Below are 27,912 nucleotides of genomic sequence, written 5' to 3' on the forward strand. Positions count from 1 at the left end.
ATAGCGTTTGGAGTTGACAGGTTCTCGTCACTTCTGGGGACACCCGATCAGCTGTGTTAATGAAAGACGACTTAATGCACATGAGCACTGATGAGCTGACGTCACAGCCAACATTGGTAGCCATTAGATTTTTCTATAGTGCTGCAACCACTATGGTAAAATCTGATCGTTATTCCTACTTATGCGCTGTAAAGACTACGGACAAATCTGATGGCTACCAATGTTAGGTGTGACATCAGTCCATAAGAACGCAGTAAACTGCTTTTCATTAACATAGCTGATCACACGTCAGTAGAATTGACGACAGCGACTGATCTGACAATATTGCTGACAAAACACTGTGACAGCTCTGAGCCAGAGCACTGATCACAGGAACGTTCCCCAGGAGCTGCCACCCTTCTCTGAATCAGTCTTCTGATTAGGGTCTTTTAATAAGGTTCATATAACTTCTGAGCTTCGGCTCAACTGCTTGTCAGCAGACTCAGCAAGTGAACCAAAAAATCGATTCATGAATCGGTTCATTTGAATGAACCAATTAATTTCAAAGATTCAAACTTCCCATCTCTACCCGACAAGTATTGGGAAAATTCTATGTGCGCATGTGCACTGCAGCTGTACAGAGCTCCTCCAATCTGTTTTGCAGAAAGGATGTGCACTTGCGCACAAATGCCATCTCAGTCACTGGAAGTAACTTGGAGATTTCGATGAGTGGGTCATTTCAATAGAACACTGAGGAAAGCAGAGAGGTCCAAGACGGCACCACGCTGCTAATCTGCAAGAACCCCTTGCTCCCTTTGTATTCGTCCGCCTTCTCCTGCCTGGAAAAACAATTAATGAAATTCCAGAGGTGTAAGAATTTTGGTAAGACCCAGCAACTGGACCCAAAATCCCAGCATTGTTAGGTCTATTTCGGAAAGTTCCCAGGTATGGGAATTGTGTCCCATTGTCAGATATCCTCCTACACACTGATCATACTGTTTGGATTCTATTTTTTTAGATTGTAAGCTCTAGTGGACTCTCCTACCCCTCGTGTTTTTAATTGCTTTGTAACTACACTATCTACCTTGTTGACGCTGTTCAAATCATGTATAACAATGTGAGCATATACTCTTCTCCAGCCCAACTGTTATAATGTCCGCCAGAAGTGATATTTACCCCCACCCCCAGCTCTCGCTGATGTCACTCTCGGGAGTTTGGAACGTTCGATGAGGGGGTGGAGAAAAAGGCGGGAATACTCCAGCATCTCCCAGAAGTCCTCGGGGTGCGGCGTGACGTAACTTCGCGGCGCGACGTAGCGCTTGGGAGGAGGAAGATGGCGGCCTCCATAGAGCAGTTGTTGAGCTCACTGTCTAATCTGGAGGACCCCATAGAGGGGCTGAGGAGCCTGAAGACCGCCGCCCTTACCCTGCCGCTCAGCACCCTGACAGAGCGGCTCCCTGCCATCCGCCTGGATGCCGTGTTCCGTCTCATGGCCAGTCAGAACAGGTGATGGCCGTCTTCTGCCACGAAGCCATGAAAGACAGCATGTATACCCCAGCACTTGGGATTCATGACGGGTGCTATATAGTCCCACTTATACCCCACCACTGAGCCATGACAGGTGACATATACTCCAATACTGAAGATCCATGACTGATGACTTTTACCCCGCCCCCCATATCCCACCATTAAAGACTTGTATACCCCCTAAATACTCAATCACTGGTCTGCCATTATGGGTGACCTATACTGCCCTCCATCACCATATGTAATATTACTTCTTTATATCCAACCAGTAAGAGGTCTTTTGTTTACTTCATGCCCTAATCCTATTTTTTTTAAATATATGATCACTATGAAGAGCTGCACACCTCCATTAAAGAAGAACCCTGCTAAGCACTGTTAACATTTAAACAGGCCTCCTAACATGACTATGATGCCATTGCATAAAAAGTGCCCTTTTTTAACTGGAGTTCCCTGGCCTTTAACATCTATATACATGTGAAAGTTTAAACAAAATTATGAGCTATGTGTAGCTAATCCTATTCAGTATGTCAAAGCTTTCATTGTCATTGAGTGGAGCACAGACCTAAAACCTTTCCCATTGACCTTAATCCCCCTTTTAAAAAAAAATATCTTTTAAGTTTTCATATTAAGAAAGACATGCATAACAAGAGAAAATTAAACAGAAAAGTCTTGATAAATGTGTGCTAGCAGCATGATGTAGTGTCAGTTTTCAGCAGTAACAAAATATTTAAGATCACATTAATATTGAACAATAAATGTAATGAGTAGTAAGGGTCACAAATGTGGACTGATTGCCCAGTTGGTAAAATACAGTTAGTGAATATCCTAAGATGTCCTTTTGCCACATCCAAGGCAAAACAAATTAAAGAATGGAGAAAGAAGCACAGTAAGAATAAAGAGAAAAAGATCAAATGAAAGGCAGTTGAGGGGACCGGCTCCATCCACTCAGTCTGGGGAGATCCCACAAGATCTAGCTATATCAGTAAGTAGGTTTAGACCAAGAGCGATTGTGGTTGCAAAGAATTGAGGAAATAAGTTCCAGGTTTCCATGAATCCAGGATAAGCATCTTAAACTCTGGACGCAAGTTCTTCCATGTGCATGAAGCCATTGATTGCCATTACCGACTGTTTAATTAATGGAGATGCCGTTGACACCCAATACCTGGGTATCAGTGCTCTACCCGCTAGGAGCAGAAATCTCAAATCAAACTGAAGTGAGCGAGCTTAGTAAAATAGAGGGTATGACTCCGATTTTGTTACAGCACTGTAGGCTCATAAATTATGTCATTCTGTTTGGTTTGGGTGATTGGCTAATTTGCATATCAGACAAGGATCTATATTTTAAAGTGTATGTCAAGACAAAACACTTTTTACAATAGTTTTAGGTAGAGTGGGGAAGGAATTGAACTCTTCTCAGGCTCTTGCTGTTATCCGTGCCAAATTTAGAGACATTTATGTCCTGCTGACAACTTTTTCACTTGCCTGCAAGTGAGGGAAAATCTGTAATACAGAAAAATGAAAATGGCAAGGGTTCTATTCATCTACTTTTTTAAAGAAAAACACTTCCCGTCAAGAGGTTTACAGCAAAACAGGAAGTAATGATAATGCTCCCTCAGCCCATGGATAGCAGTAAAAACTTGGCAGGGGTGCTGACACTTCCCACTCTATTCAAAATGGAAAAAAAAGGTATTAGCTGGACATATACTTTAAAGGAGGAAAAATGAATTTGTGGTTTGTATGAGATCTACTTCTTTGCCAAGTGTGCAGTGACAGGGACTCACTAATTCCATGCAGGAATCTATGTAAGCCCCTCTAATTTATATTTTGCATTTACAGAGAACAAGTGGATCTGTGTGTTGCAATTTTGGAGCGATTCCTTCAGGCCTTGGAACCAATTTACATTGCCCAAAACTATAAAGAGGACCTGCAGAGAGGACTTTATCATCCAGATGATTCAGTGAAGTTGCTGGCAATATCACAGGTACAAGTCTTTTAAAGGATCTGTAGTGATGGTCTGCAATGCAATTATAATTGGTTAAGGTGTCCCTGAGAATTTACCGTCTTTCTGAGTATGTTGGCTGTGGTATGTCCTTTGGGGTCCTCGCGTCTAATACAGGGGAATGGGCTGTATTAGACATGACAATGTCAGCGGGACTTAGACCGCTGGGAGCCGTGGGGACCGAGCGAGGATTGAGTATTTCTTTTTTTATTATTTAAGCCCCTACAGAGAACAAGAAGTTCTCTGTAGGGTTAAGAAGGGTTAATTTTTCTAAACTGCAGTTCTTTACAGAAAAATTCCAGGCAAATTAACCTTCGCAGTGGGTCTAGTCCTGCATTGCAAGTGTTAACTGCTCATTTTGGTCTGGGGTCTAAAATAAAAGATAGATTCACCTGATCCTCTCTCCCGCTGTTAGAACAGTCCCTGCAGCCTCTTCTTCCCCAGGCTCAGGCTGTCTAAGCCCGCCTGAGCCTGTCATGTTTAACCACTTTAAGACCGGGGTGGTAAATTCCCTTACTGTCCATTATAATTTTCCGTATTCAGCGCTCAAGTACTTTGACATTTATTCAGTCATGCTACGGCATACCAAAATTAATTTCATAATTTTTTGGGGACACGTAGCTTTCTTTTGGTGGTACCGTGTTTCCCCGAAAGTAAGACCTACCCCGAAAGTAAGACCTAGCTCTGTCTTCGGGGATTTCTGTAATATAAGACCTACCCCGAAAATAAGACCTAGTTCGGTGGTAGGTCTTATATTACAGAAATCCCCTAGGTCTTACTTTCGGGGTAGCTGCACATAAACTGATTTGGAATCTAAAGCCCCGCCGCAGCTCACGCCCGCCCACACCCCAGACGCAGCTCCCGCCTACACGCCCGACGGCCGCAGCTCCTGCCCGCACGCACGATGGAAGCGGAATATCATCCGCCGACACCGGCAACAGCACGCCGCCTTCCGGGACCTCGTCCGGTCCTCCCCCAGCCAGGTAAGACATCCCCCGAAAATAAGACCTAGTGTCTTTTTTCGTGCAAAAAAAAAAAATAAGACACTGTCTTATTTTCGGGGAAACACGGTATTTAATCACCACTTGGATGTTTGTTTGTTTTTTACTATAGAAGGAAAAAGAATACCGCAAATTTTGAAGAAAAAAAAACCTGTGTTTCCTACGTTATCTTATGAAACATTGTAAATAAATAATCTTTCTTTATACATTTAGGCCAAAATGTATTGTGCTACATTTCTTTGGCCACATCGGGTAAATAGATAACACATGTCAAGTCTTACAATTGCGTGCACCTGGGAAATCGCAAGAAACTACCATACCCAAACATACCCAAAATAGGCCCATAGGCGACGCTTTCAAATCCCTTGCAGATCATCAATTTAGTGTTAATAGTGATTGATGGCCCTAAAATTATTACTCGCACTCCGATGTTCGCAGTGATATGTAAGATGTGTGACACAATCGTTGTTCAGGACCCGATCTCCCTCCGCTCTCCTCCCGGTCCCTGAATGCAGGAAGTGATGTATATTACATCACTTCCGCATTCCTCTGTCACTCTCCGGTACAGAAACCGGAGAGAAGCTGATGAAAGCAGATCTCTGTTTCATCAGCTTCTCTGGGGGTCCCTAGGTGACATTAGGGGTCTTAGAGACCCCTGATGTCTCCATAAAGGGGACCTGTAACTGTAATTTGTTATCACATAGGGTGCTAAGAAGCTCCCTATGTGATAACAATAAAGTTAAGTGTAAAAAAAAAAAAATTGCTCACAAAATAAATAAAAATGTACACACACAAAACAAAACCCACAAACATTTTTTAAAGTCCCCCACCCCCACATGGATGCGCAAAAATGCATTAGATGCGCCCACACGCAAAAATGACGATTGCTCCAATTATGCCGCACGCGTTACATATCGCTGTGAACGTCGCAATGAGAGCAATAATTTTAGGGCCATCAATCACTGATAACACTAAACTGATGAGCGGTAAAATCTTTTAAAGTGTCGCCTCTGACCAATTTTGACTATGGTGTTTTTTTTGCGATTTTTGCGGGCGCCCGCAATTTTAAGGCTTGACATGTTTGGTGTCTATTTACCCGACGTGACCCCGACCTTTTATATTTTAGCAAAAAATTGGGTAAAAATAAATGTTTCCTAAAATAATAAAGGGAAAACCATTTAAAAAAAAAAAAAAAATTCAGTACTTTTTTATTATATATTAAAAAAAAAAAACCCCAGTGGTGATTAAATACCACCAAAAGAAAGCTCTGTGTCCCCTAAAAATTGTATAAAATTCATTTCAGTACAGCGTTGCATGACGGAATAAGCGTCAGCCAAAGTACTGCAGCGCTGAATACTGAAAAATGGCCTGGTCAGGAAGGGGGTGTAAACACCCCGGTCAGCAAGGGGTTAAGGTAAATCTCTGTAATAGAACTTTGGATAGAAATGAAAACAATACAAGGGCTCTAATCCTTTCCCATTCTATCCAAAACAAAAAAAAAGGGATTTTGTGCTTACCATACAATAATTTTTCCCTAAGTCAAATGAGGGACACAACTATGAAAAATTCTGTCACATAGGATTATGCTGCTGCCTCCAGGAGAAATTGACACTAGGAAAAAATAAATAAAAGCCTGCCACTTTATGGACATAACCCCTCCCACCTCACAACTGCCAGTTGTAGCATGCAATATGAAAGGAAATGAGTGGAGAGAGCTTTGTCCTTCAATGGACTCTATCGTTCATTGAGGGACACAGCTCTGAATAATTCTGAAATGTAGGTAGGTGTAAAAGCAGTCTAAAACAGAGGGGCAGGCGCCATAAAAACTAGAAGAACCAGCTCAAATTCTCAAACAGCCACGCAAAGAACTTTTCTGACAAAACTCGCATCAGAAGAGGCAGAAACATCAACTTTTTGAAACTTAGAAAAGTTGCAGAAGACCAGAAGTTGCAGCCTTGCAATTTGAGTAACAGAAGCGTGATTCTTAAATGCCCAAGAAGTAACTGCCCTAGTAAAATGAGCTGAAACAGGAAAAGGAGGAGCCATAACTCATTAAGGTGGAATGACATCCTGACATCCACTTAGAAATATCAGATCTAGAAGCTGAACAAAGAATCCGAATGCCTAAAGAGGGCTGTGGCTGACATAAACTATAACAGCCCGCACAACATCAAACAATGAAGAGGAGCTGGACAAAGTGAAGGTAAAACAATATCTCATTGAGATGAAAGGCCAAAACCACCTTGGACAAAAAGGAAAACTGCGGTCTTAAAACAACCCCAAGGGGAATTTGGCTATGTGGAGAAAATCTTTAAGTACAGAACATGCGACTGCTGGAGTTGATCCACATTTTATTGTTTGTGTGGCTCAGATGACTGCTTCTTATTTCATATGCTGTGCGTTCCTTGATGCTTGTCATCTGTGGTCGCCTGTGTCTGTCTTTTCCATTCAGATATGCAGAGTGTTTTGGTTCTTCATAAGGACAAGGAGGGGAATTTATCAAAACTGGAGCAGACAACTGGAGCAGCTGTGCAACCAATCAGCTTCTCTCTTCATTTTTTTCAGTTAGCGTCTCAAAATGAAAGAGGAGCTGATTGGTTGCCATGCACATCTGCTCCCGTTTTTGTATGCTCCAGAAATGTAAAGTTTTCGGCTGTGAACATTAACTACTTCAGGACTGCCCACCGTCAAAAAAAAAGTATTGTCCTGAAGTAGTTATACCAAGAACATGGCTGCTGCTGCAGCAGTGTTCTTGGTATCGTTTCAAACAGCAGACAATTGCTGTTTAGATACAAGCAATCGGATGGCTGTATAGCCGCCAGATCACTTGTATCTAAACAGCAATCATGGCTGCCGCTGCTGCTTTCCCACGTTCCAGCTGCTGATCTCTTCTCCAATCAATGGACCCTGAAGTGATCGCTGTGCACATTCTCCAGCTCTTCGAGCCAGGAGAAGAGTCTCTGTGTTCTTTAAAGGACACAGCACCTGCCCTCCTGTGGATGTGGGAATGTTTTTCTCCTCGCTGCTTGTAACTAACTGAGACTATTGTCAGCAGGTGGGGGTGCAACCCCTGAGCTGTTTGTGTTTTTTTTGCCTAGCATCCTACTCCTGCAGGTAGCACTATAACCCTGTAGTTCCAGATCTGTGATCTTTGATGTGTCCGTCAATGAATGCAGAGAAAAGGTTTCTATGGTGAGTACAGAAATCCTATTTTTACCTGTCTTCGCTCATTTTGTTTCTTGCAGGCCGGGAGAATTGTGGAGTGTTCAGAGGCTATAACAGAGATCCTCAACAATCTGGAGCTTCTGAAACAAATCATCATGTGTATTGGTGGTGACAAGATTGCTGTGGCCAAAGAGGTGAGTGCTGCTAAAGGAAAGAAAAATCCTTAGTTCAGCTTTGCATGCATGTCCTTTCTTGCCTCCTTACACACTGCAGAATCTCTGAGTATAGCAGAATTGGATTCAGCACCTTCATAGATCACCATGTCTTCCATGAGATCTTTAATCAACATTTCTGGAGTGTACACGCTTTTATATCTGTGACTATGCAGGTATACTGATCCTCATGCAGTCATGAAGGTGTTAAAGATGCAAAAACACTTTTTGACCTTAAAAAATATTTAAATAGGTTGTGTTGGCATTATATAAATCCTGTATAATAATGAGTAAGTTATGATGACCCACAGCAATCCTCATTTGCTGGTCTGTCAGTAGTACATTCAAATATTGTAGCCTTGAGTTACATTACTTTAACCCCTTCATGACTGAGGCCTTTTTTTCTTCATTTTTTTGGCACCCATGTTATATTCCACATTTTAGGCCTGAAAATTACTTAAAACCCCCAAACATTATATATTTTCTGAAAGCCAAGACCCAATAGAATAAAATAGTGGCAGTTGCAAATTTTTATGTTGCACGATATTAGCGCAACTCCTTATCAAACCCCAACATTTTGTGTCAAATGCACTTAAATGCCCCAAAACGCAATAAAATACCTATTTGTTTAATAAAATATAAAATATGAGGTTACAACGGGTAAATAGATAGCCAACATGCCCAGGTTAAAAATTGTGTGCGTCCGTGAAACGGCCACAAAATTCAGTACCTTAAAACTCCATAGTGGACGCTTTAAAAGCCCCCCCAGGTCCTCAGTTTGGAGATACCCAAAAATACTGGCCCTAGAATTTTTGCTCTCTGGCGTGCGCGGCGATACCCAACATGTGTAGCCCGTTCATCATTTTCATATGTAGGCACACCTGACGCGTGTTTACGTGAAGACGCGCATGCTCGCCGTGGCGGGGGACTTTAAAAGGAATTGTAAAATTATTTTTACATTTTTTTTTTTAATGTTACTGTTAAAAGCTTATTTATTTATTTTTTTTACTTTAATTGCTATCACATGGGGGGCTTACAAGCCCCCCATGTGATAGCAGATGGTGGTGACAGGTACTCTTTAAGGTGATGCTGGTGGTCCAAAAGACCCCCAGTGTCACCTTTAGGCTTCAGGAGCCCAGCACTGACAGCTATGGGACCGGAAGTGATGCAATCTGCATCACTCCTGGTCCTATAGAATGGGGAGGGGATCGACGTCCATCTCCTGCCCGGCTTCCCGCCGGGCCCGTAGGAGGGGCAACGGAATTCGGGAAACGTGGGGGTGTCGGGCGGGGCCCTTCACTGGCCCGTAGAAGCAAACTGGCGGTAGCAGAGCCCCCAGAATCGCTTCTACTGTAAAGCCGACCGTCAGCTTTAAAAGTTTAAACAGAGTCCCGGCAGCAGAAGCCGCCTAGAGTCTGTTTCAACAGCCCCGATGCCAGCGACGTACAATGTACGTCGCTGGTCATGAACGGGTTAATAGACAAACTCACAAGTGGCAGTTCATGAGTCATAGCAGAAGACATTCAACAACTGCTTCAGATTAGTTGTTGATAATGGAAGGAGATACAGACATTGGGTAAAGTGGTTTGAGGGCTTGTTCACACAACGTCCGAATTCTGTACGGACCACACAGTACGCTCCTGCACTAAAAATGCATCACAATGTATCCCTATGTGTTTTATGGTCTCCAGTTCTCACCCGCGCAGTCCGTTTCGGTCCAGACAGAAAAAATACTGCATGTCACATTTTCTACAGTCGGGGAACGCGTCAAATGCACCACACCGCAGTTAACAGCTGACAGCCCCACTCCACAAAACAAAAAGCAACTGGAACGCACTGGACGCATGGCACTGCATCTGCAGGTCTGCACCAGATCTGGACCAGAAAATGGTGTGAACAAGCCCTAATTTTGTAGACGTTTTAAATTTTTTTCTACTGTACTTGATATAATAATGTCATGCTCTTGTAATGCTCAATGATTGATCATCTGTATTTTGTTTGTTTTTTAGGCTATTAAATCCCTTTCTAAAATCGCCCGAACTACAGTTGGCCTTGATGTTCTCTTTGGAAGCAACTTGTTAGCCAGCCTAAAAGCTGTATCGGCCTTCAGTGATGTGGTACGATATAGAGTATATGAGGTAAGAGCGTGTAGTAAGTATATACATGCTTATGTTTTAATGAGCACTGTGACGGACTGAACCGTCACTGGTGCTGCTGGAGCAGCCTGAGGGCTAGCCTCCTTCCTACTGACTGTGGACCTAGAACTATGGAGACCCCCCTCAGACCTCTTGGGGTTACATGGAACTATTACCTTAGGTTTATGTGTGGAGTGAAAATGCTGCATGTTTCCCTTGCCATGACATTTAAGTGTCATTATAGGCCGCAGGCTGTCTGGAGTGACCATTGTTCATGACGATCAAGCTCTTATCTGATTAAGGACATCCATTAGGTTCAAAGAGTGTCTGTGCTTAAAGGAATTCCAATGCGGCACCTGGCTGTCTAGGGGTGGGAACTGTTCAACACACTGAACTCCTATCTGATTCTGTGAGGTATAAACTCTGTGTGCTTTCTTCAATAAAGCAGTTCTTGGTTTCCACTTCAACATTGGTGTTGTCTGATGATTGAGGGGGTTAGCCTTCTGTCCTAATATATTGGTTTCGTCCAATAATTAGGCAGGTTTGGGCTGAGGACACTGGAATTCAGGTTCCAGCGGAGAGGAAGCTGATTTCTGACGGAGGTACCCAGTCGGGGGAATCAGGCAGTCCGTCGCAAGCACTTGTGGTCAGCCATTAGTAGGCACTTTTCAGGTTGCTTCAGCTTTTTCCTCTGGTGCTCCCTCTAGTCAACAAATCTTAATTCTTGGCCCTACAACCCTGCACACCACCCTATTGGCCCATCACTATCATGGGCTGTTTCATTAAATAGCAGTCATTCATGAGAGAAGCAGTGCTAAGCACCAGATTCCTGTTTAAAATCAAGATTTGTGTAATAGAGCACCCTGGGTTTTGTTTTGAAGCACACTGCAGCTACCTTCTATTCCTATGGTTGTGACAGTTTAATTACTTTTCAAAAAACATACACACCCATCGCACTCCTGACCGGTTAGAAAACCCTAATTGTAGGGTGGGTGCTGAAATGACCGCGGATGCCTCCACAAAAGAAAAATCAAAAAAATTCAAAAAAGGTCACAAGCACTTCAGCATGTAGAAAAGTCAATGTTTATTGACTTCACAAGTGTCACATCAGAGCAAAACAGATAACCATTATGTTTTACCTGAGGAAGGGACTTTGATGTTCCGAAACGTCGCTCTGATGATGTGACGCTTGTCAAGTCAATAAACATTGACTTTTCCACATGCTGGAGTGCTTGTGACCTTTTTTGAATTTTTTAGTTTAATTACTTTAACTGCTAAAATTATTATAGTGACCTACCCCTTCCACAGCGACCAGGAAGGTAGTAGGTGCGATGTTGCAGTACAGTACAGAGAAGAGTTGGTAGAGGAAAGAGAGTCCTTGGTTTTAACATAGTTCATATACTTATTTTCTTGTCTTTGTATCAGTTGATGGTGGAGATCTCATCTGTGTCAGCAGAGTCTCTCAACTTCTGTGCAAACAGTGGAATCTTATCACAGTTGCTGGATGAGCTCACTGGGGATGATGTGCTGGCCAGGTAAGAATTAAAACACCTAAAACCATGCTTTTGTTTTTTTCTGTAGTTCTGTGTTCAGGATTGTCGTGGTATAGGCATTCCCTTCTAGCTTTATTCACAGGCTTGAGGCCTTCCATATGGGAATAACAGGAGTGTGTTCAGAGATCCCAGCAGTGCTTCAATTTTAGAGGGATGAAAACATTTTGTTAGATACAGGTGCTCCTAAGTGTTCTTCCCCGCCGTATGTGGCATGTTATTTTAGTGGGGTTGGTGTTGGTTCACAACAAGATATGGCTAAGACTGAGTAAGGTAGAAACGCGTCAGCGGTTGTTGTTTTTTTTTCTACAGATGCATGCGGAAAAAACATTTGATTTTCTTTGGAAGATCGTGTGCCGGTTTTACAGTTTTTGAGTTTGTGAAAACGTTTTACTTGTTCTTTGCAATAAAAGACCAGCTAGGGCACAAATTCAGAACCTGACGCACAGCTAGTGTTTGTTCTTAGGTGACACTAGAATAGTTCATACGTTTTCAGGATTCCCAGAGCAGAGTTTCCCTCAGAGAAAGCATAGCAGACACCGTTCACTTTAAAAAAAAAAATAACAACTCACACTTTGGGTTTGATTTACTACGGACAAATAGGCTGTTCAGTTTGCAAGGGCATTTGCACTTGGCAGAGGAAGTTTTACCCTTAATTTAGTGAAAGAGGGGAAGCTCTGCTGACTTCCATCACCCAATCATGTTCAAGTAAAAATGCAGTTGTTTTTTTATTTTCCCTGCACATGATTGGGTTTTCTTTACATAGTGAAGTTTCACCACATTCCCTGAGCTAAGGGAAACTTCCACCGCAAACTGCAAATTCCCTTGCAAACTGAACACCCTATTTGCCTTTAGTAAATCAACCCCTTTGAGTCTGTTGGAAGCTTTGTATAGAGTCATGTGAACAGAGCAGGGAGTCACTGTTTTGACTGATTCACGTGTGTTATTGGCACTGAAACTACTGAGCTCTGTAAACAGGCTTTTTTCAGTAGTACAGATACGGATTGAAAATGTTCATATGAAGTATTTTATATTTGAACAAATATTAATTTTAGGTCCTGACTATAGTGCATAAAGAAAATATGTACAAAACTATAGTTTCCCTTTTTATTGATTTCAGATGTGAATGACTTCTATGTGGATTTTCTTTAAGTAGTACTTTAGTGGTGTTCTTCTTTAAATTAAACTACAGTTTCAAGCAGTGTTAATTCTGACGGCAAATCTCGATTTAGTTTTGGTCATAGTCTTTTGACTAAAATGCCAATTAGTTTGTCATATTTTAGTCATCTGAATTGTTTTAGTTGACTAAATCTACAGTAGTTAGTCTACTCAAATCGAGTGGGTTTAGCTGAAGAGTAATTGAAGAATGTCTCTAGGATTTCCAATCTCATGATACATTCCTGGAGATTACTTCTGCTATAAATGTTTACACGTGCAATACAGACACAGATTTACCTGTTGTGATATATAACATGTCTTTATTTACATTAAACCAAGTCTTGTAAAGAAACAAATGAAGTACTTTCATCAAAGGACCAGTCATTGGATTTGCATTGATTATAACAACTTGCATTTGACATTCTTCATTCTTTCAATCAGAAGTGCAACTCTAATATATTAAAATTAAATCTATTGGCTGTAATGCCATTGGACATCTTACCTATTAGACATGTGCACTGCCAAAAAATTTGTTTAGTTTCGTTTCGTTTTAAATTCGGATTTGTGTTATTTCGTTTTTCGGGATTCGGGTGTGAAAGTCAATTCGGATTCGGACGAAATTCGGTAGCGGTAGTTCGAACGTTCGTTTCGTTTTCTGTTCTTATTCGTTTCTTATTCGTTTCGTTCGTTTGCAGCAAAGTGACATGTGAGGGGGAAAAAATATTTTTCTCCTCTAATGTCACTTTGCTCCAACAAACGAAACGAATAAGAACAGAAAACGAAACGAACGTTCGAACTACCGCTACCGAATTTCGGAAATGGAAATGCGGATTCGTTTGCATTTGTTATGTCTGTAATTCGGAATTCGGATACATCCGAATTTCCGAAAATTCGTCCGAATTTCGATTCGGAACGAAACGAATCGCACATGTCTATTACCTATTAGCCATCCATTCAGGATGGAACTGGAAGTCCAAAGAGATTAGTTCTTATTGGATTTCGAGTTTTAGTTTGTCGACTAAAATGTCAATATATTTTCGTTTATAGTTTTAGTCATCATAACTTCGTTTTTATTTAGTTTTAGTCTTGTTTTTAGTCAAAACGAAAAAAAAAGTGTTGTTGACAAAAATGTTGAACAATTTTTAGTTGGCGAAATTAACACTGGTTTCAAGTCTAAATGGTTAAAGAAAAACTCCAATCAAAACTTTTATTAATCCTTGCAGTGGGGCTACCCCTGTACTGCAAGGGTTAACTGCTTTTTTTTGCCTAGGTGCTAAAATAAAAAGTTATACTCACTCGATCCTCGGAGCCTGCTTGCTGTTAGATAATTTCTTCCAGCCTCGGTCCCCCTCTGCTGCAGCATTCTAAGGATCCTCGAGTCATCACGTCCAATATACTGTGTATAGGATGTGAGGATGCCAAAGGACATACCATCGCTGCAGCGTGGGAGGAGAGAGGCTGGAAGGACTGGTCTAAGCGCAAGCTGCTTCGCCTGCAGTTGCCACGGCCTTTATACTTGGTGCTCTTTAAACTCTCGGCATATCTAACTATTCTGTTATGAAACTGTGCTGTTCTGTCAGTATGTTCTATGACAGTATAGAATATCTTTTTCCTGTGCATTCTGCAGAGTGGCCTGCACCGAGATGGTCACGGCTCTAGCTGCCACACTTCATGGACGCCAGTACTTGGCACAGGAAGGACTCATCGACAGAATATCTAACATGATCCTTGGAGCTGATTCTGACTCTTTCTCTGGACTTTATTTGCCAGGTAAATATCTGTTATCTGTATCTAGTCAAATCATTTAGTTTTGAATGGAGCAGGCAAGTGTTAGATCCTCTGTCATGTCCCCCCCCCCTTCCTCTTTTCCTCCTCCTCCTCTCTTTTCCTCCTCCTCCTCTCTTCCTCCTCCTTCTCCTCTCTTTTCCTCCTCCTCCTCCTTCTCCTCTCTTTTCCTCCTCCTCCTCTCTTTTCCTCCTCCTCCTCCTCCTCTCTTTTTCTCCTCCTCCACCTCCTCTCTTTTCCTGCTTGTAATGCTCTGAACTACAAATCCCAGAGACGTCAAGCTTATCTCAAGGATGAGCCCAGCTGTAAGCTTGGCAAAACTTTAATTTCTATTTGTTGTCTGTTCTTGCAGTAAACTTCAAGGAAACTGACCCAGTAGCATTAAAAGTACTTTACTTGGTGAAAATGCTGCGTGTACAAACTTAGTTACAGGAAAAAACAAATACATAAACAAGACAGGCTGCTACAAACATTCACATGCACCCACTACACTATCTTCTAGTACATGTATGATTTCTAGGAGGGGAAACACTGAAAGTGTACTTAGCTTAGGCTGCAGACTCCAATAAATTCCGTGATGAGCAGGACTTGGCCTAGGAAGAATGGCTTCTCGTTGCAGTATCCTTTGTATGTCCTGGTCTTCAAGCAAGTCCTCTTGTCTTGTGAAGCACCCTCGTACTGTCCCCCTCCTGTGAAGCCCTGGTCTGGTGAAGTGCTGTGCTGGTGAAGTTCTACTGGCTTTTTTGTGAAAGAAAACTGGCCTAAAACTTTGGAAGCTACGCCCCTTTCACCTTTAGGAAAATGCAATACAGTTTCCCACCTCTAGGTGGCAGCGTTGTACCATAAATTGCCATCAGTAGTCAAGATTTGATTTGAGTCTTGACCAGGCTAGGCGTGACTATTTACGATCACCATCCCATTGTGATACGAAACAATACAGGACAAGCTACACCATTGTGTAAAACCAGTTTGGCCTGTATTGTTGGCCACTTCCATTGTATGAACCAAGTTTCTATCAACAAACAAAACCTCCGTCTCTATTGCAAATCTATGTGTGTCTCAAAAAGTCCACTAAGATATATCGCAACACACTACTCCTCCTCCTCTCTCTTTTCCTCCTCCTCCTCCTCTCTCTTTTCCTCCTCCTCCTCTCTCTCTTTTCCTCCTCCTCCTCTCTCTCTCTTTTCCTCCTCCCTCCTCTCTCTCTCTTGTCCTCCTCTCTCTCTCTGTTTTCCTCCTCCCCTCTCTCTCTCTCTCTCTCTCTCTTTTCCTCCTCCTCTCTCTCTCTCTTTTCCTCCTCTCTCTCTCTCTCTCTCTCTCTCTCTCTCTCTCTCTCTCTCTCTCTCTCTCTCTCTCTCTCTCTCTCTCTCTCTCTCTCTCTCTCTCTCTCTCTCTCTCTCTCTCTCTCTCTCTCTCTCTCTCTCTCTCTCTCTCTCTCTCTCTCTCTCTCTCTCTCTCTCTCTCTCTCTCTCTCTCTCTCTCTCTCTCTCTCTCTCTCTCTCTCTCTCTCTCTCTCTCTCTCTCTCTCTCTCTCTCTCTCTCTCTCTCTCTCTCTCTCTCTCTCTCTCTCTCTCTCTCTCTCTCTCTCTCTCTCTCTCTCTCTCTCTCTCTCTCTCTCTCTCTCTCTCTCTCTCTCTCTCTCTCTCTCTCTCTCTCTCTCTCTCTCTCTCTCTCTCTCTCTCTCTCTCTCTCTCTCTTTTCCTCCTCCTCCTCCCTCCTCTCTCTCTCTTTTCCTCCTCCCTCCTCCTCTTCCTCCTCCTCCTCCTCTCTCTCTTTTCCTCGTCTCCTCCTCTCTGAGAGATGAAAAATAAATAAATAGGGAAAGCAGGGGGCAAGAGCTATGTGGAGGGTATAAGGGCAAAGGGGGAGCACACAAGAGCCATCATTATCATGAGTTACATGATGACATTGCAAGCTCTCTGAACCCATCAGCATCGTATTAATTGTACTGTAATGTTATCTTACAATGTTTCAGACACAGGGAGTGTAGGGACAGGTTGCACATGGAGGACATAACCTATTGGAGGATTTCTAATAATTATTTCAGTAATCAGGCTGAAGGTAGAGAGATAAATGGGAAGTGAATGCTGCTGTCTCCCTCTTATCGGTACAGCTTGGCAGGGTTATTTGACTCTGAAGACCAGCTAAAGAGAATTATGTGTATTTTGCCAGTTAAAATTCGCCTTTATCTACAAGTTTGATGTTCTTTAATCTTTTATTACCAATTTTATATTTTCAATATACAGTGTTCCACTTAGGTCCAGTCCTTTCTTGTCTTAACAGATGTTGTAGGAGAATAGGTTTTTCTGCCATTTACTACCAGTTCTGCATTATTTCCTCCAGGCCTGGTGAAATTCTTTGGGAATCTGGCTGTTCTGGACAGTCCGCAGCAGATCTGTGAGCATTACCCTGCATTCCTGCGGAAAGTCTTTGAAATGGTAGAGGGTCATGAGACATCAATGATCGGAGTGGCTGTGGACACACTGGGAATTCTAGGCTCCACCGTGGAAGGGAAACAAGTTCTGCAGAAGACTGGTGTGTGAGCTTATCTGTCACTACATAGATTGTTCTCTGACATGAACACCGACATCAGACTGTTCTGTTCATTTAAAGGAAAATAGTTTATTTTCAGAAAGTACGCACATTGCTGCCTTTTTAATGCCTACATGAAAGTGATTTTTGATGCCACTTTAATATTTATACTTAGTGATTGTTATTTGATATGATTATTTGATGGTAAATCTCCATTGCTGAACATACGATGTAGAATTAAAGCACCCAGAGAACAGTATTGAATCTTCTCCATGCTCTACTAAGCCAAACAATCCCTTGTTGCCAACAGACTGTATTGCAGATACTTATTCCCTACATTCCTTAGGTATTGAGTTAGATCTTTTTTTGCACTTGTTAAAATCTTTTTAAAGGAGTGGAAGGTTGTGCCTTTGCTGGACCTATAAGATTATTCCAGTTGAAGTAAGAGGAAACGCTGATCCCTGCTATACCTCTAGATCCTCGGTAGACTTTAGACTTGAATGTATCTTTCCCGCTGGGTACAAATTTCAATAATTGTTGATACAAAGCCCTGCCATTTTTTTGTTTCTTCTCTTGCACATTGCTTAAACATTGTTTGTGAAAAGGACACCACTCACATTCTTAATCCCACACATCGGTCCCATTCAAAAAGCCAGGTGGCGTGTGACAAAGGCACGCCCTGGCCCTCACCAGTAGTCCAATGTATGCAATAACGCACTCAACAGACAGGACCTCGCTGTAAAACATTCCTGGGAATAAACATCTTTACATCGAGGTCCTGGCCGTTGATTGCTGCTTTGCATACATTGGATTACTTAAGCATTATTACAATATATCTGTACTTTTATAGTTAACAGCTCTCTATGAAGGTATATAATATTTGAAAGTTGTGTTGTATTACTGCAGGAATGTACAAAAGTTCTTTCCTTTTTGTTAAATTAACATAAAGAGGGGTAGAACTTTATTTTTGTAAACATCCAAAACCACAAATGTATCTAATTTTTAAAGAAAATGTAGATAACTGCTAGATATTTGACCTCCAGCTTTGTGCATACATTTGAGAAGAAGCAGTTGGCCAGGTATAGTAGCAGCAGATGACGACAATTCTGGAATATACGGGCTACAGATTGCAATGCAAGAGAATTTGTCTGCTGGCTGAAGAAGTAGAAAAGGAATATTTTATCCTTTAAATGAACTCATTTTGACAGGAGAGGAGTATGACATTTTGAAAATATCAGAGATGTGAGCCTACTGTAGTGGGAACATAGTCTAACTGAGCTGTATTTTCACCTGCTGTATACTGTGCCATATAGCTCAGCATAGATTTTACAAATCTTTTGGTGAATAAAGCAGTTCCTATGGCTTCATTCACAGTGTGTTTGAATGTGCATTTTGGGATTCCTGCTGCTGAAGAATCCCAAATATTCAGTTTAGAAGCGGCCGCTGTCACCTGCTCAAGTTAATGATCAGGTGACAGCGGCTACATCTATAAGCGATACTCCGCATGTAATTGTATGTGATACGAGTACATGTGGTTTGGAATAGATCACTGTCCCTGCCTCAGGAATCCAAAAACACATTCACTCATAGTGTGAATGAAGCCTATTTGTTTCAGCTGTGTATTTAGCTGTGTATTTACAGTTGCCCTTTATTTCCCCAAATGAAATTAAAAGTATGAACAATATACATTGCTAAAGGGCTGAAATGTCTGTAAATGTGTTAATTTCTGGAATTTTGTTACCAGTGATACATGCCAAGGGTGTTTGTGTATATGGATCTATTAAGCACAGCTTTTTGTACAACTTGAACACCCTTCCAAAATATTGTGCTCGGGTCTTTCAAGCCAGGGTACTGTTTTTGTTACAGCATACAAATACATTTTAGACAATTGTGTAATTCCAGCCTTGTGGCAGCAGTTTGTGGAAGGCCATTTCTGACCCCTGTGTACAAAGCCAGGTGCAGAAATACATGGTTTGGTGTGGAGAAACTTGAGTGGCCTGCTCAGGGACCTGACTTCAACCCTACTAAACACCTTTTAAGATGAATTGGAATGCCAATTGCAAGCCAGGTCACCCCATCCAACATCAGTACCTGACCTCACAAATGCTCCTTTGGCTGAATGGGCACAAAATTTCACAGATAGAATTCCTTCCCAGAAGAGTTGAGGCTAGTATAGTCACAAGGGGGTGCAGCAACTCCTTATTAATGGCAAAGGTTTTGGAATGGCATGCCCAACAAGCCTATATAGTTGTGATGGCTAGGTGTCCACAACAAACCTTTGGCCATATAGTGCAAATATGTACTTTCATAAAGCAGATCAATTTATAACCAATGAAGGAATCCTTTCCCCTGCCCAAAGAAGTCTGATCATTCCTTAGCTTCTGTTGCCTTTTTTCCCATCTGTACTTGTACATTTTATGTCATTCTTTCCTTTTGAATGATCTTTTGTTCTTCTCTCCTCTAGGCACCAGGTTTAACAACGTTTTTAAGAGAATTGGGCACCATGCAAGAAACGCTCCCACAGAGCTGAGAGTGCGATCTTTAGACTCTATCTCTTCCCTCCTGTTCCTACCAGTGAGTTCTTCTGTTATTACCAGATGTGTTCTGTAAAAGTCACCTCGTCTGTTATGGTCTATATAGACTCAAGACTAGGCATCTTCTTTATGATGACATCACTGAGACAGAAAAGGCCTTTTTTTAAATAATATATGGAAGACTAGACACGCCAGCATAATAGCATTGTTTTTGTTTTCCAGTACTATAAGTGTATATTTTTTTTAATTGGACCATTTTACTTACTTAAAAATATGGTCACTTCATCCTCCTGTACCGAGTCTATTCTCTTTATTTGCCGGGGGTCCTTTTTTCGGGTGTCCACATCACTGCTGCATGAAGCAGACACTTCCTATTGGCTCTCTAGTGTGCAGGGTCCTTCTAAGAGAGTGAAGAGGACTGACGTCAGCAGAGGGGATGGTATGGAACTTGCGGAGCACCGGTCGGGCATAATTGCAGCGCTGGATTAGCGGTCCCCAGCTCCCAGAAATAGAGGATAAGGGGGATCTGTATGGGGGACATAGGTGAATATTATTTGCTTCACAAGGTCAAGGGAAAACAAATGCTTTCAGGGTGGGTTGGAAGGGAGATGTGGGGCAATAACTGATCTTCTGCTGAAATTGGTGTTGGAGACCAGATTAAAATAGTGTAGACATCTTGGTTTATAATTATTTTTGTAATGCATACATGCACACACGCACACACGCACATTCACGCAGATAGTGGGAGCGGCAGGGTTGGTTTAAAAAAAAAAAAATGTTTTATTATTTTTTTACTTGCCACCTTTTTCTATTTTTTTTCATTAACATTTGCTATCACAAAGGGGCTAACAATCCCCTATATGACAGCATTTCAAAAGTGACAGGTTCTCTTTATGGAGACATCATGGTTCTTTTAGACCTCTGATGTCTCTCCTGCTCTCCAATACAGACAACCGAGCACAGGATAGTGCTTGATCTTCTGTTTACCCTGCACTTCAGCCAGGTTTTGATAGTTCTGAAGCAGGAAACGCTGAGAGCACAGTGCTCCCTGCTTCATTCAGTACAGAGAAGAGTGGGGAATGGACGTTCCTTGGTCTGCTCCCACTCTCCATCCTGAAACTGTTGGCAGTGGTCCCGCCCCCCCAGATGAGTGGGGGACCTAAAAACCATGGTAGGGGGGGTGGGGCACAATAGCAGGCTAGTATAAGTCATCTGGGTTGCTCTACAGCCACCCATTACTTGTACCGGCCCTGTCTGATGTCATTGGTTGCTATCAGCGGTCCTAGCAACTAATGACTGAATCGGAGAGGGACCTGCGCTGGGTTATGGCTGGCAGTGGATGCACTGGCCTCGGAGGCCCATGAATCAACTGTCAACCAGTTATAACACAGTGAAGGTCAATGATCGCGATCTGGACAGAACTGCCACTTTGTGTCTGGAACGCAGTCAACCAATTAGTAACGCCCTTCAACACAACTGTAAATTGAGCAGATTCAGTTTCTACTTCTGAAAATGTGACCGTTAATCAAAAGATACAAACAAATTAAAATGTTAATATTTTCATGTCCTAAACATCAGAAGATAGACTCAGAAATTGTATTTTATCTAATTGTTGAACTGATGCATGCTCAAGCACTATTTTCACTGGGCTGGATCTTGTTTTAAGTTTCTGTTGTCCTCAATTAAAGAACACTTTTGCTTGCAGCAGGATTAGGTCATCTATCAGTGTCTAGATTAACTTTATACCATTTACTGAATCTTGCTCCGTGTATGATTTTTGGTTTAGGGTTGTTAAGAAGAGAATGACAGCAGATACATAGTTGTAGGCAGGCAGGAGCAGAAGGTGAATGCTGAGAGGGAAATGACAGCCACTAACTGGTCAGACTGGTTCATTTTACTGAGATGTGAATTTGTTATGATGATCTATGAAATAAAGAATAAAGACACACCGTGCACATACATTTCTTCCAGCCAATGAACAGTTTTCTGTGTTTTTGTGGAGCTGTTAGCCAAGCTCTATGCAGAGTCATTGATCTAACAGCAGTCTGCTATAGCAGTTTGATGATTGTCGCTTTCTCCCACAGGAAGATCACCACACTGAAGATCTTCTGGCCATGTCAGAATCTTGGTTTGTGTGTCTGTCTAATCAGCCAATGGATTTGTTCCGCAGCATTGCCACCCAACCCTTCCCTGAACTGCACTGTGCTGGACTGAAGGTTTTCACTGTGAGTTCCCATAATGTTTTTCACCGACACAACTTTGCTTGGAAATTCTAGAAGTTTGACAGAAAATATTCACAACCCCCAGGTGTTTAGGCTGTGGATGGCCCTTAATATTTAACATGTAAAAACAAAATTCTTAGTTTTGGATAGCGTTTGGAAGAGTTAGAACCTCAGGTCAGGTTTATAATGCTGTCTTTTCACTAGTTCCGCTGGTGACCACGGTCACTGGGACTAAAATGCCCCAGTTTTGATAAATTCCCCTCATTGTATATGTCATGTAGACAAAATCTGAAGAAGCTGTGCATGGCAACCAATCCGCTTCTGGCTTTTATTTTCAAAGTTTAACTGAACAAACTGAAAAGAGAAGCTGATTGGTTACCATGGGCATCTGCTCCGGTTTTGATATGTTTCCCCCATTGTTTTGAGTTGTCGCTGGCACAAGAACAGAGGGAAAATCTTTCAGTGGGGACACTTGTTCTAATGAAAACTAAGAGCAGGTTTCCCTCAACTTAGAATGATTTCTTCTTACTTCCTCTTATGCCCACAGGAAAGGAAGTGAAGGGAAATTAACCCAATGCCACACAGATGACAAAAACATGACGGCTGTTTTTTCTCTGCCCTGCTATATCAAAAACTAAAAAAAAACACCATTGGGTTTTTTTTTTAAATGTATATTCGGATGATGGAATCTAAAGACTCCCTAGACGTTGGCCTGTATACCCAGCTCTTCGTCATGCCACATTTCTTTTCTGTGCAGCAAACAGGTAGAAGGACAAAAAAAGGAAAGAAAAACCGAGTCATAATGTAGATATGGTTTCCAAATATAAGCATGGCCCCATTACAGTATACATTTCTAAGATTTCACTTTCTGGTCTAGCCAGTATGTCATCTTTGTATATACTGTAGGTGTCTTGAGTGATAGCTCTGATAACATCGAGTTAAATAATGGAGAGCCTGCTGAGAGCTAAACCGCATAATGTGCTATTGTCTGTTTACAGCTCTGTGATAAATATACCAGCATGTACAGAGCTTTTATTAAAATAAATATTTAAGTCTATAAAAGTTATTGCGAAGGCAAGCATTTTGCACCAAGGCTGGGAACCCCAACACCATTGGAGGATCCGCTCAAAGAGGTAAGTAAGTAGGCACCTGGGTTTAAGCTTTAATATAGGTTGGGGGGTATTCTAAAGTGAATCTGTTCATTAATGTTTTGTTAAGTGTTTATCATGCTGAGGAAAATTTTTTTTAAAGGTTATTAAAGCCTAGCGTGTTTCTGCATATATCTACTGCTAGCAAGCAGTAGATATATGCAAAATAAAAAAACTTTTCAAAAGGGTTAAAACGTATCTGTGTCTCCGCCACACGCTTCCGTCTGAGAAGATCTGAAGATTCTCGGGCCGCTGCAAAGGATCTTGATGCGGATGCAAGCGCAGTTCGGATCTTCGGCCGGGAGTCGAGGAGAGACACAAGGTGAGTCAATGGAGGCATCATGCACCCGCACAGACTCCATGGGACAGGAAGTGCCAGTTAAGAGAGGAGTCGGCGCTGGATTGGAGGCTGGCACCAGCGCTGGAGGGACTCCTGAAAACTGATGTAAAAAAAGATGATCGGATCAAGAGGCATTATTTAACCACCTGCTGTCCGGCCGTTGTAATTAAAGGGCCGGACAGCGGCTTCTTGAGAGCGGGTGGGCGTCTTTAGACACAGCAGCTCTGCGGCCGGAGATCAAACGGAGCTCAGTACACGAGCTCCGTTTGATCTCCTCTTCGGAATGCAGGAAGTGATGTATATTACATCACTTCCTGCATTCCTCTGTCACTCTCCGGTACAGAAACCGGACAGAAGCTGGTAAAGCAGGTCTCTGCTTCATCAGCTTCTCTGGGGGTCCCAAAGTGATAGGGGTCTTGAAGACCCCTGATGTCTCCATAAAGAGGACCTGTCACTGCAAATTGGTTATCACATAGGGAGCTTGTTTTCTCCCTATGTGATAGCAATAAAGTTCAGTGAAAAAAAAAGGTTTTAAAAAAAAAATTAAAGTTACAAAATTTAAAAATTAAGTCGCACATCAAAGCAATAAAAATTAAAGTCCCCCGCCCCCACATGCACAGGCAAAACAAATGCGTCAAGTCCGCCTACGTGCGAAAACGACGATTACATCCATTGCGCCGCACATGTTACATATCGCCGCCAATGTCAGAATGAGAGCAATAATTCTAGGGCCATCAATCACTGATAACACTACACTGATGAGCAATAAAAGCTTTTAAAGCGTCGGCTGTGGTCAATTTTGAGTATGGAAGTTTTTTGCGATTTCGCAGGTGCGCGCAATTTTAAAGCTTGACATGTTTGGTGTCTATTTACCCGACGTGACCCCGTCTTTTATATTTAACAAAAAAAATTGGGTAATAAATGTTTTATAACATAACGTAGGGATAACCGGTGTTTTTTCAAAATTTTCGGTACTTTTTTCATTATATAGTAGGGCTGTTACTGATTAAAATTTTCGTGTTCGATCAATCGAATTTTTTTTTAATCGATTAATTTCGATTAATTATAACGCACATACAGATCAAACTACATTGGCCTATACACATAAGCACAGCAATGAAGTAATAAAATGAACTAGGATCACACTAATCCAGCACCTTATTAATCTCACGTGCCCCACTCAATATGGCCGCCGCTTGAGTGGGGCAACTCAGAATTATAACGCGCTGGATTAGTGTGATCCTAGTTCATTTTATTACTTCATTGCTGTGCTGTATGTGTATAGGCCAAATGCCTTGGCTGGCGCTCATGCAGAAAGTTTCTTGGGCAAACTCACCGGCCCAAGTGGCTCCGTCGGTTAACGAAGGGAAGAGGGGAGGAGTCCGGTGACGTCACGGACATCGACATCACCGGACTCCTCCCCCCTCTCCTTCGTTAGCTCTGTCGGCTAACGAAGGTAAGGGGGAGGAGTCCGGTGACGTCACGGACATCGCCGTCACCGGACTCCTCCCCCCTCTCCTTCGTTAGCTGATGGAGCCACTTGGGGACATCAACGTCACCGGACTCCTCCCCCTTACCTTCGTTAGCCGACAGAGCCACTCGGGGAAGGGGGGGAGGAGTCCGGTAACTTCGATGTCCGTGACGTCACCGGATCTCCGACGGGACTCCCGGAAGCTGGCAGAGAGGTGAGTATTTTCATTAGCGATCAAAAAAAATGTAATCGATCAAAACGATTAATCGAGAAATGAATCGTTAATTTGCACAGCCCTATTATATAGTTTAAAAAAAACAACCCGTAGTGATTAAATACCACCAAAAGAAAGCTCTATCTGTCCCCAATAAATGGTATAAAATTAATTTCAGTACAGCGTTGCATGACAAAATAAATGTCGGTCAAAGTACCGCAGCGCTGAATACTGAAAAATGGCCTGGACAGGAAGGGGGTCTAAACACCCCGGTCAGCAAGTGGTTAAGGTAAGTCCTTACACTAGCATTTGGGGGGGATTATCCCTTAATGTCACTTCAATCTAAAACTAGCTGTGACTGTGAAAACCAAGCAGTGTATTTTTTTTCTATCTTTCTGTAACTTATCTCCATATTTTATATTTCACATAGGCCATCGCCAACCAGCCTTGGGCACAGAAACTAATGATTGAAAGCCCTGGATTTATAGAATACATTGTAGACAGAACTGTGGATCCAGACAAAGATTCAAAGGATGCCAAATTTGATCTTGTAAAAGCTTTGGTGAAGTCTAAAACAATAGCAGAAGTCTTTGGAAATCAGCATTATTTGAGGCTGCGTGCCTATCTGCGGGAAGGAGCCTACTATGTAAAAGCCATTTCTACTGTGGCCGTTGAAGGAGCAGAATAGGTAACACCTATTGTGGAGGAAAGCAGCAGTGAGTCCTCTTCCAACCACTTAGTTTTGGTTTGGTGTTACAAAGATTAATCCAGTTCCAGTGACCAAAACAAAGCACTTAAAATCTAGGAAATCTCAAATATATTGATTGTTATGTGTAGCGCGTGTTTACTTATTTACCTAGAAATATACAGCTTTCTTAGAGTCTGGCGATGTCTTGGCTTTTTATTGTCTGAGAATTGATCTCTGGCCCGCATTGCATCCATCTCTCTCCCTATTCCTTTTTCTCTCACCACCTTTTGCTGTGGGTTTGTGGGTCTTTCTTTCCTCTTACTCCTTTTTTTTCTTTTTTTTTTCCCTTTGATTTTCTTTTTTGTTCTTACTCTGCCTCTCCCTTCTGTTTTTTTCAGTTTTGTACATGAATGTCATCATGCAAACTTAGAGTTAACCTGAAAGTTAATGCAGGCTGTTGAACACACACAGGAATTGAAGCTTTGCTAGCAGGTCCCTGCATTTCAGTGACTGGCACAGATGTCATTTGATTCCTTATCTTTTATTCTTTAGCTTTACTTTCAGCAGTGCTCACACCTTCATTCAGTTTATATAATATTGTTGTTACTGTTCCACTAGTTAATGCATAAATCTAGAAAATGCTGCTTACCAAGGGATGAAAGCCAAGCCTAACTACAGAGTAAAAAGATGGAATCTTCAGAGTTACATTTTAAAAACTGGAAAATGAGTGCAAAAGGAAAGAAGATGTAATGCTGACCTTCATCTGGGCATGGAAGCAGGTAACCTTGCAATGTGGTCGCCTTACTTTCAGAAAAAAAAAGTTATTACATTGACCAAAATAATGTAACAAAGGACACCAATATGCACAAATCTTACTTGGCTTATCTGTGGATCATAACAAAAGGTTGCCCTGGACTAAACTGCTGTTGTAATATACCTGGAGATCATTCCAATTACAGAGAAAGCCTTTTACAACCATGTACTTGTTTCACAAAACCTCAGCAAATAATTCTTTACAGTTTATCACACTGCAGCAGAGGCTGCTGAGGAAACTCCAAAATTTAGACTCTTCTTGTTTTGCTACTAACTACACAAAACTTTTTTATTTATTTTTTATTAGAATGGGTTAGTTTTTGTGAAAGGACTCTGGCGTCCCCATGATGTTCTACTGTTCTGGATACAGATGGAACTTTAATGGTACTCTTTATGAATTGATTCCCTATTCATTATGAACTCCCTGAATTATTACGCAGTTTGACTAATGGGCGAGATGTTTGCTCGTATGCTTATTAAAATTGATTTTGAAAGCTGCAATTCGGAATGATTTAATATGCAGAACTCAGTAATTAAATATATGCAACACTTATAACTTATATCATTCAAACTTATTACTTATATATTTATCCCTTAAAGGAATACCATTTTAAAGGAAAAATAGAGGTTGTCATTGCTAGTTTATCCTGAAAATTCTAGTTGCCTGCCGGTTGTACTATGTGCCATTGGCTTTAACCCATTTTAGTTACCCATCCAGAGCGGGTATGCTAATGTGGAGTTCTGACTTCACAGGTTGCATGCTTGTCCTGGGTCAGTCACTCTGACTCTGAAGAGAGAGACAGCCAGGCAACTATGTTCAGAAGGAGATCAGCAATGGCAGCTTTCTGTCAGTACATGTTTAATTTAAGAAATTATAACATTTTTCTTTGTTGTTGTTACCTTGGTAGAAATCTTGAAACCCAATTATTATTATTAACAGTTTATTTCTGTTTGTTCTCCATTACTATTGAGTATTTGCCTCCAGCTTCACATATCCGCTGCACTATACCACTAAGTCATTTTTATTGATCTGTGTGCTTTAGCGTTAGTAACGTCTGTATTGCTGCCATGGTTCCTTCACTGATGTGATTGTTATCTAAGCTTATAGTTGTAAGTACCATGTCAGATGACAGACATTCTTTGATCGCTTTCCCCCCTTCCTCTCCAATGTCATTGCCATCCAGGTCAATAGTGACTAGGGACTGGTTCACTTGTATGACTTCCGCCACCAGCCTGGCTCCATTGTCACCAAGTCCATTCTCATCCAAAAGGAGGTGGGTGAGGTTAGTGTTTGTTTTCAGTGAATCGAACAGTTCGTGCCAGGCAGCACCAGCCTGTACAGTGATATGGGCCAGGCCAAGGTTTTTTAGGAATGGGTTCAGCCTCAGATAATCCGCTATGCTTCTAAGTGCTTCATTGCTCATGTGATTTCCTCCAAC

At 41.9% G+C, this 27,912-nt stretch overlaps 1 protein-coding gene across 1 annotated transcript; it reads left to right on the forward strand.

Moving 5' to 3' along the window:
* The first annotated feature begins 1,263 nt into the window (after positions 1 to 1,263).
* On the forward strand, positions 1,264 to 25,758 carry PSMD5 (proteasome 26S subunit, non-ATPase 5). Its single transcript, XM_018573936.1, has 10 exons — positions 1,264 to 1,485; positions 3,343 to 3,487; positions 7,752 to 7,865; positions 9,893 to 10,021; positions 11,444 to 11,553; positions 14,354 to 14,496; positions 16,855 to 17,046; positions 19,508 to 19,617; positions 21,662 to 21,802; positions 25,403 to 25,758. Exons 1-10 carry the CDS (start codon positions 1,313 to 1,315, stop codon positions 25,658 to 25,660), a joined length of 1,515 nt encoding a protein of 504 aa, XP_018429438.1. The 5' UTR covers positions 1,264 to 1,312; the 3' UTR covers positions 25,661 to 25,758.
* Positions 25,759 to 27,912: the final 2,154 nt, after the last annotated feature.

This window comes from Nanorana parkeri, unplaced genomic scaffold (genome assembly GCF_000935625.1).
Source record: "Nanorana parkeri isolate BGI_ZX_2015 unplaced genomic scaffold, ASM93562v1 scaffold2627, whole genome shotgun sequence".
In the NCBI taxonomy this organism is placed as follows: Eukaryota; Metazoa; Chordata; class Amphibia; order Anura; family Dicroglossidae; genus Nanorana; species Nanorana parkeri.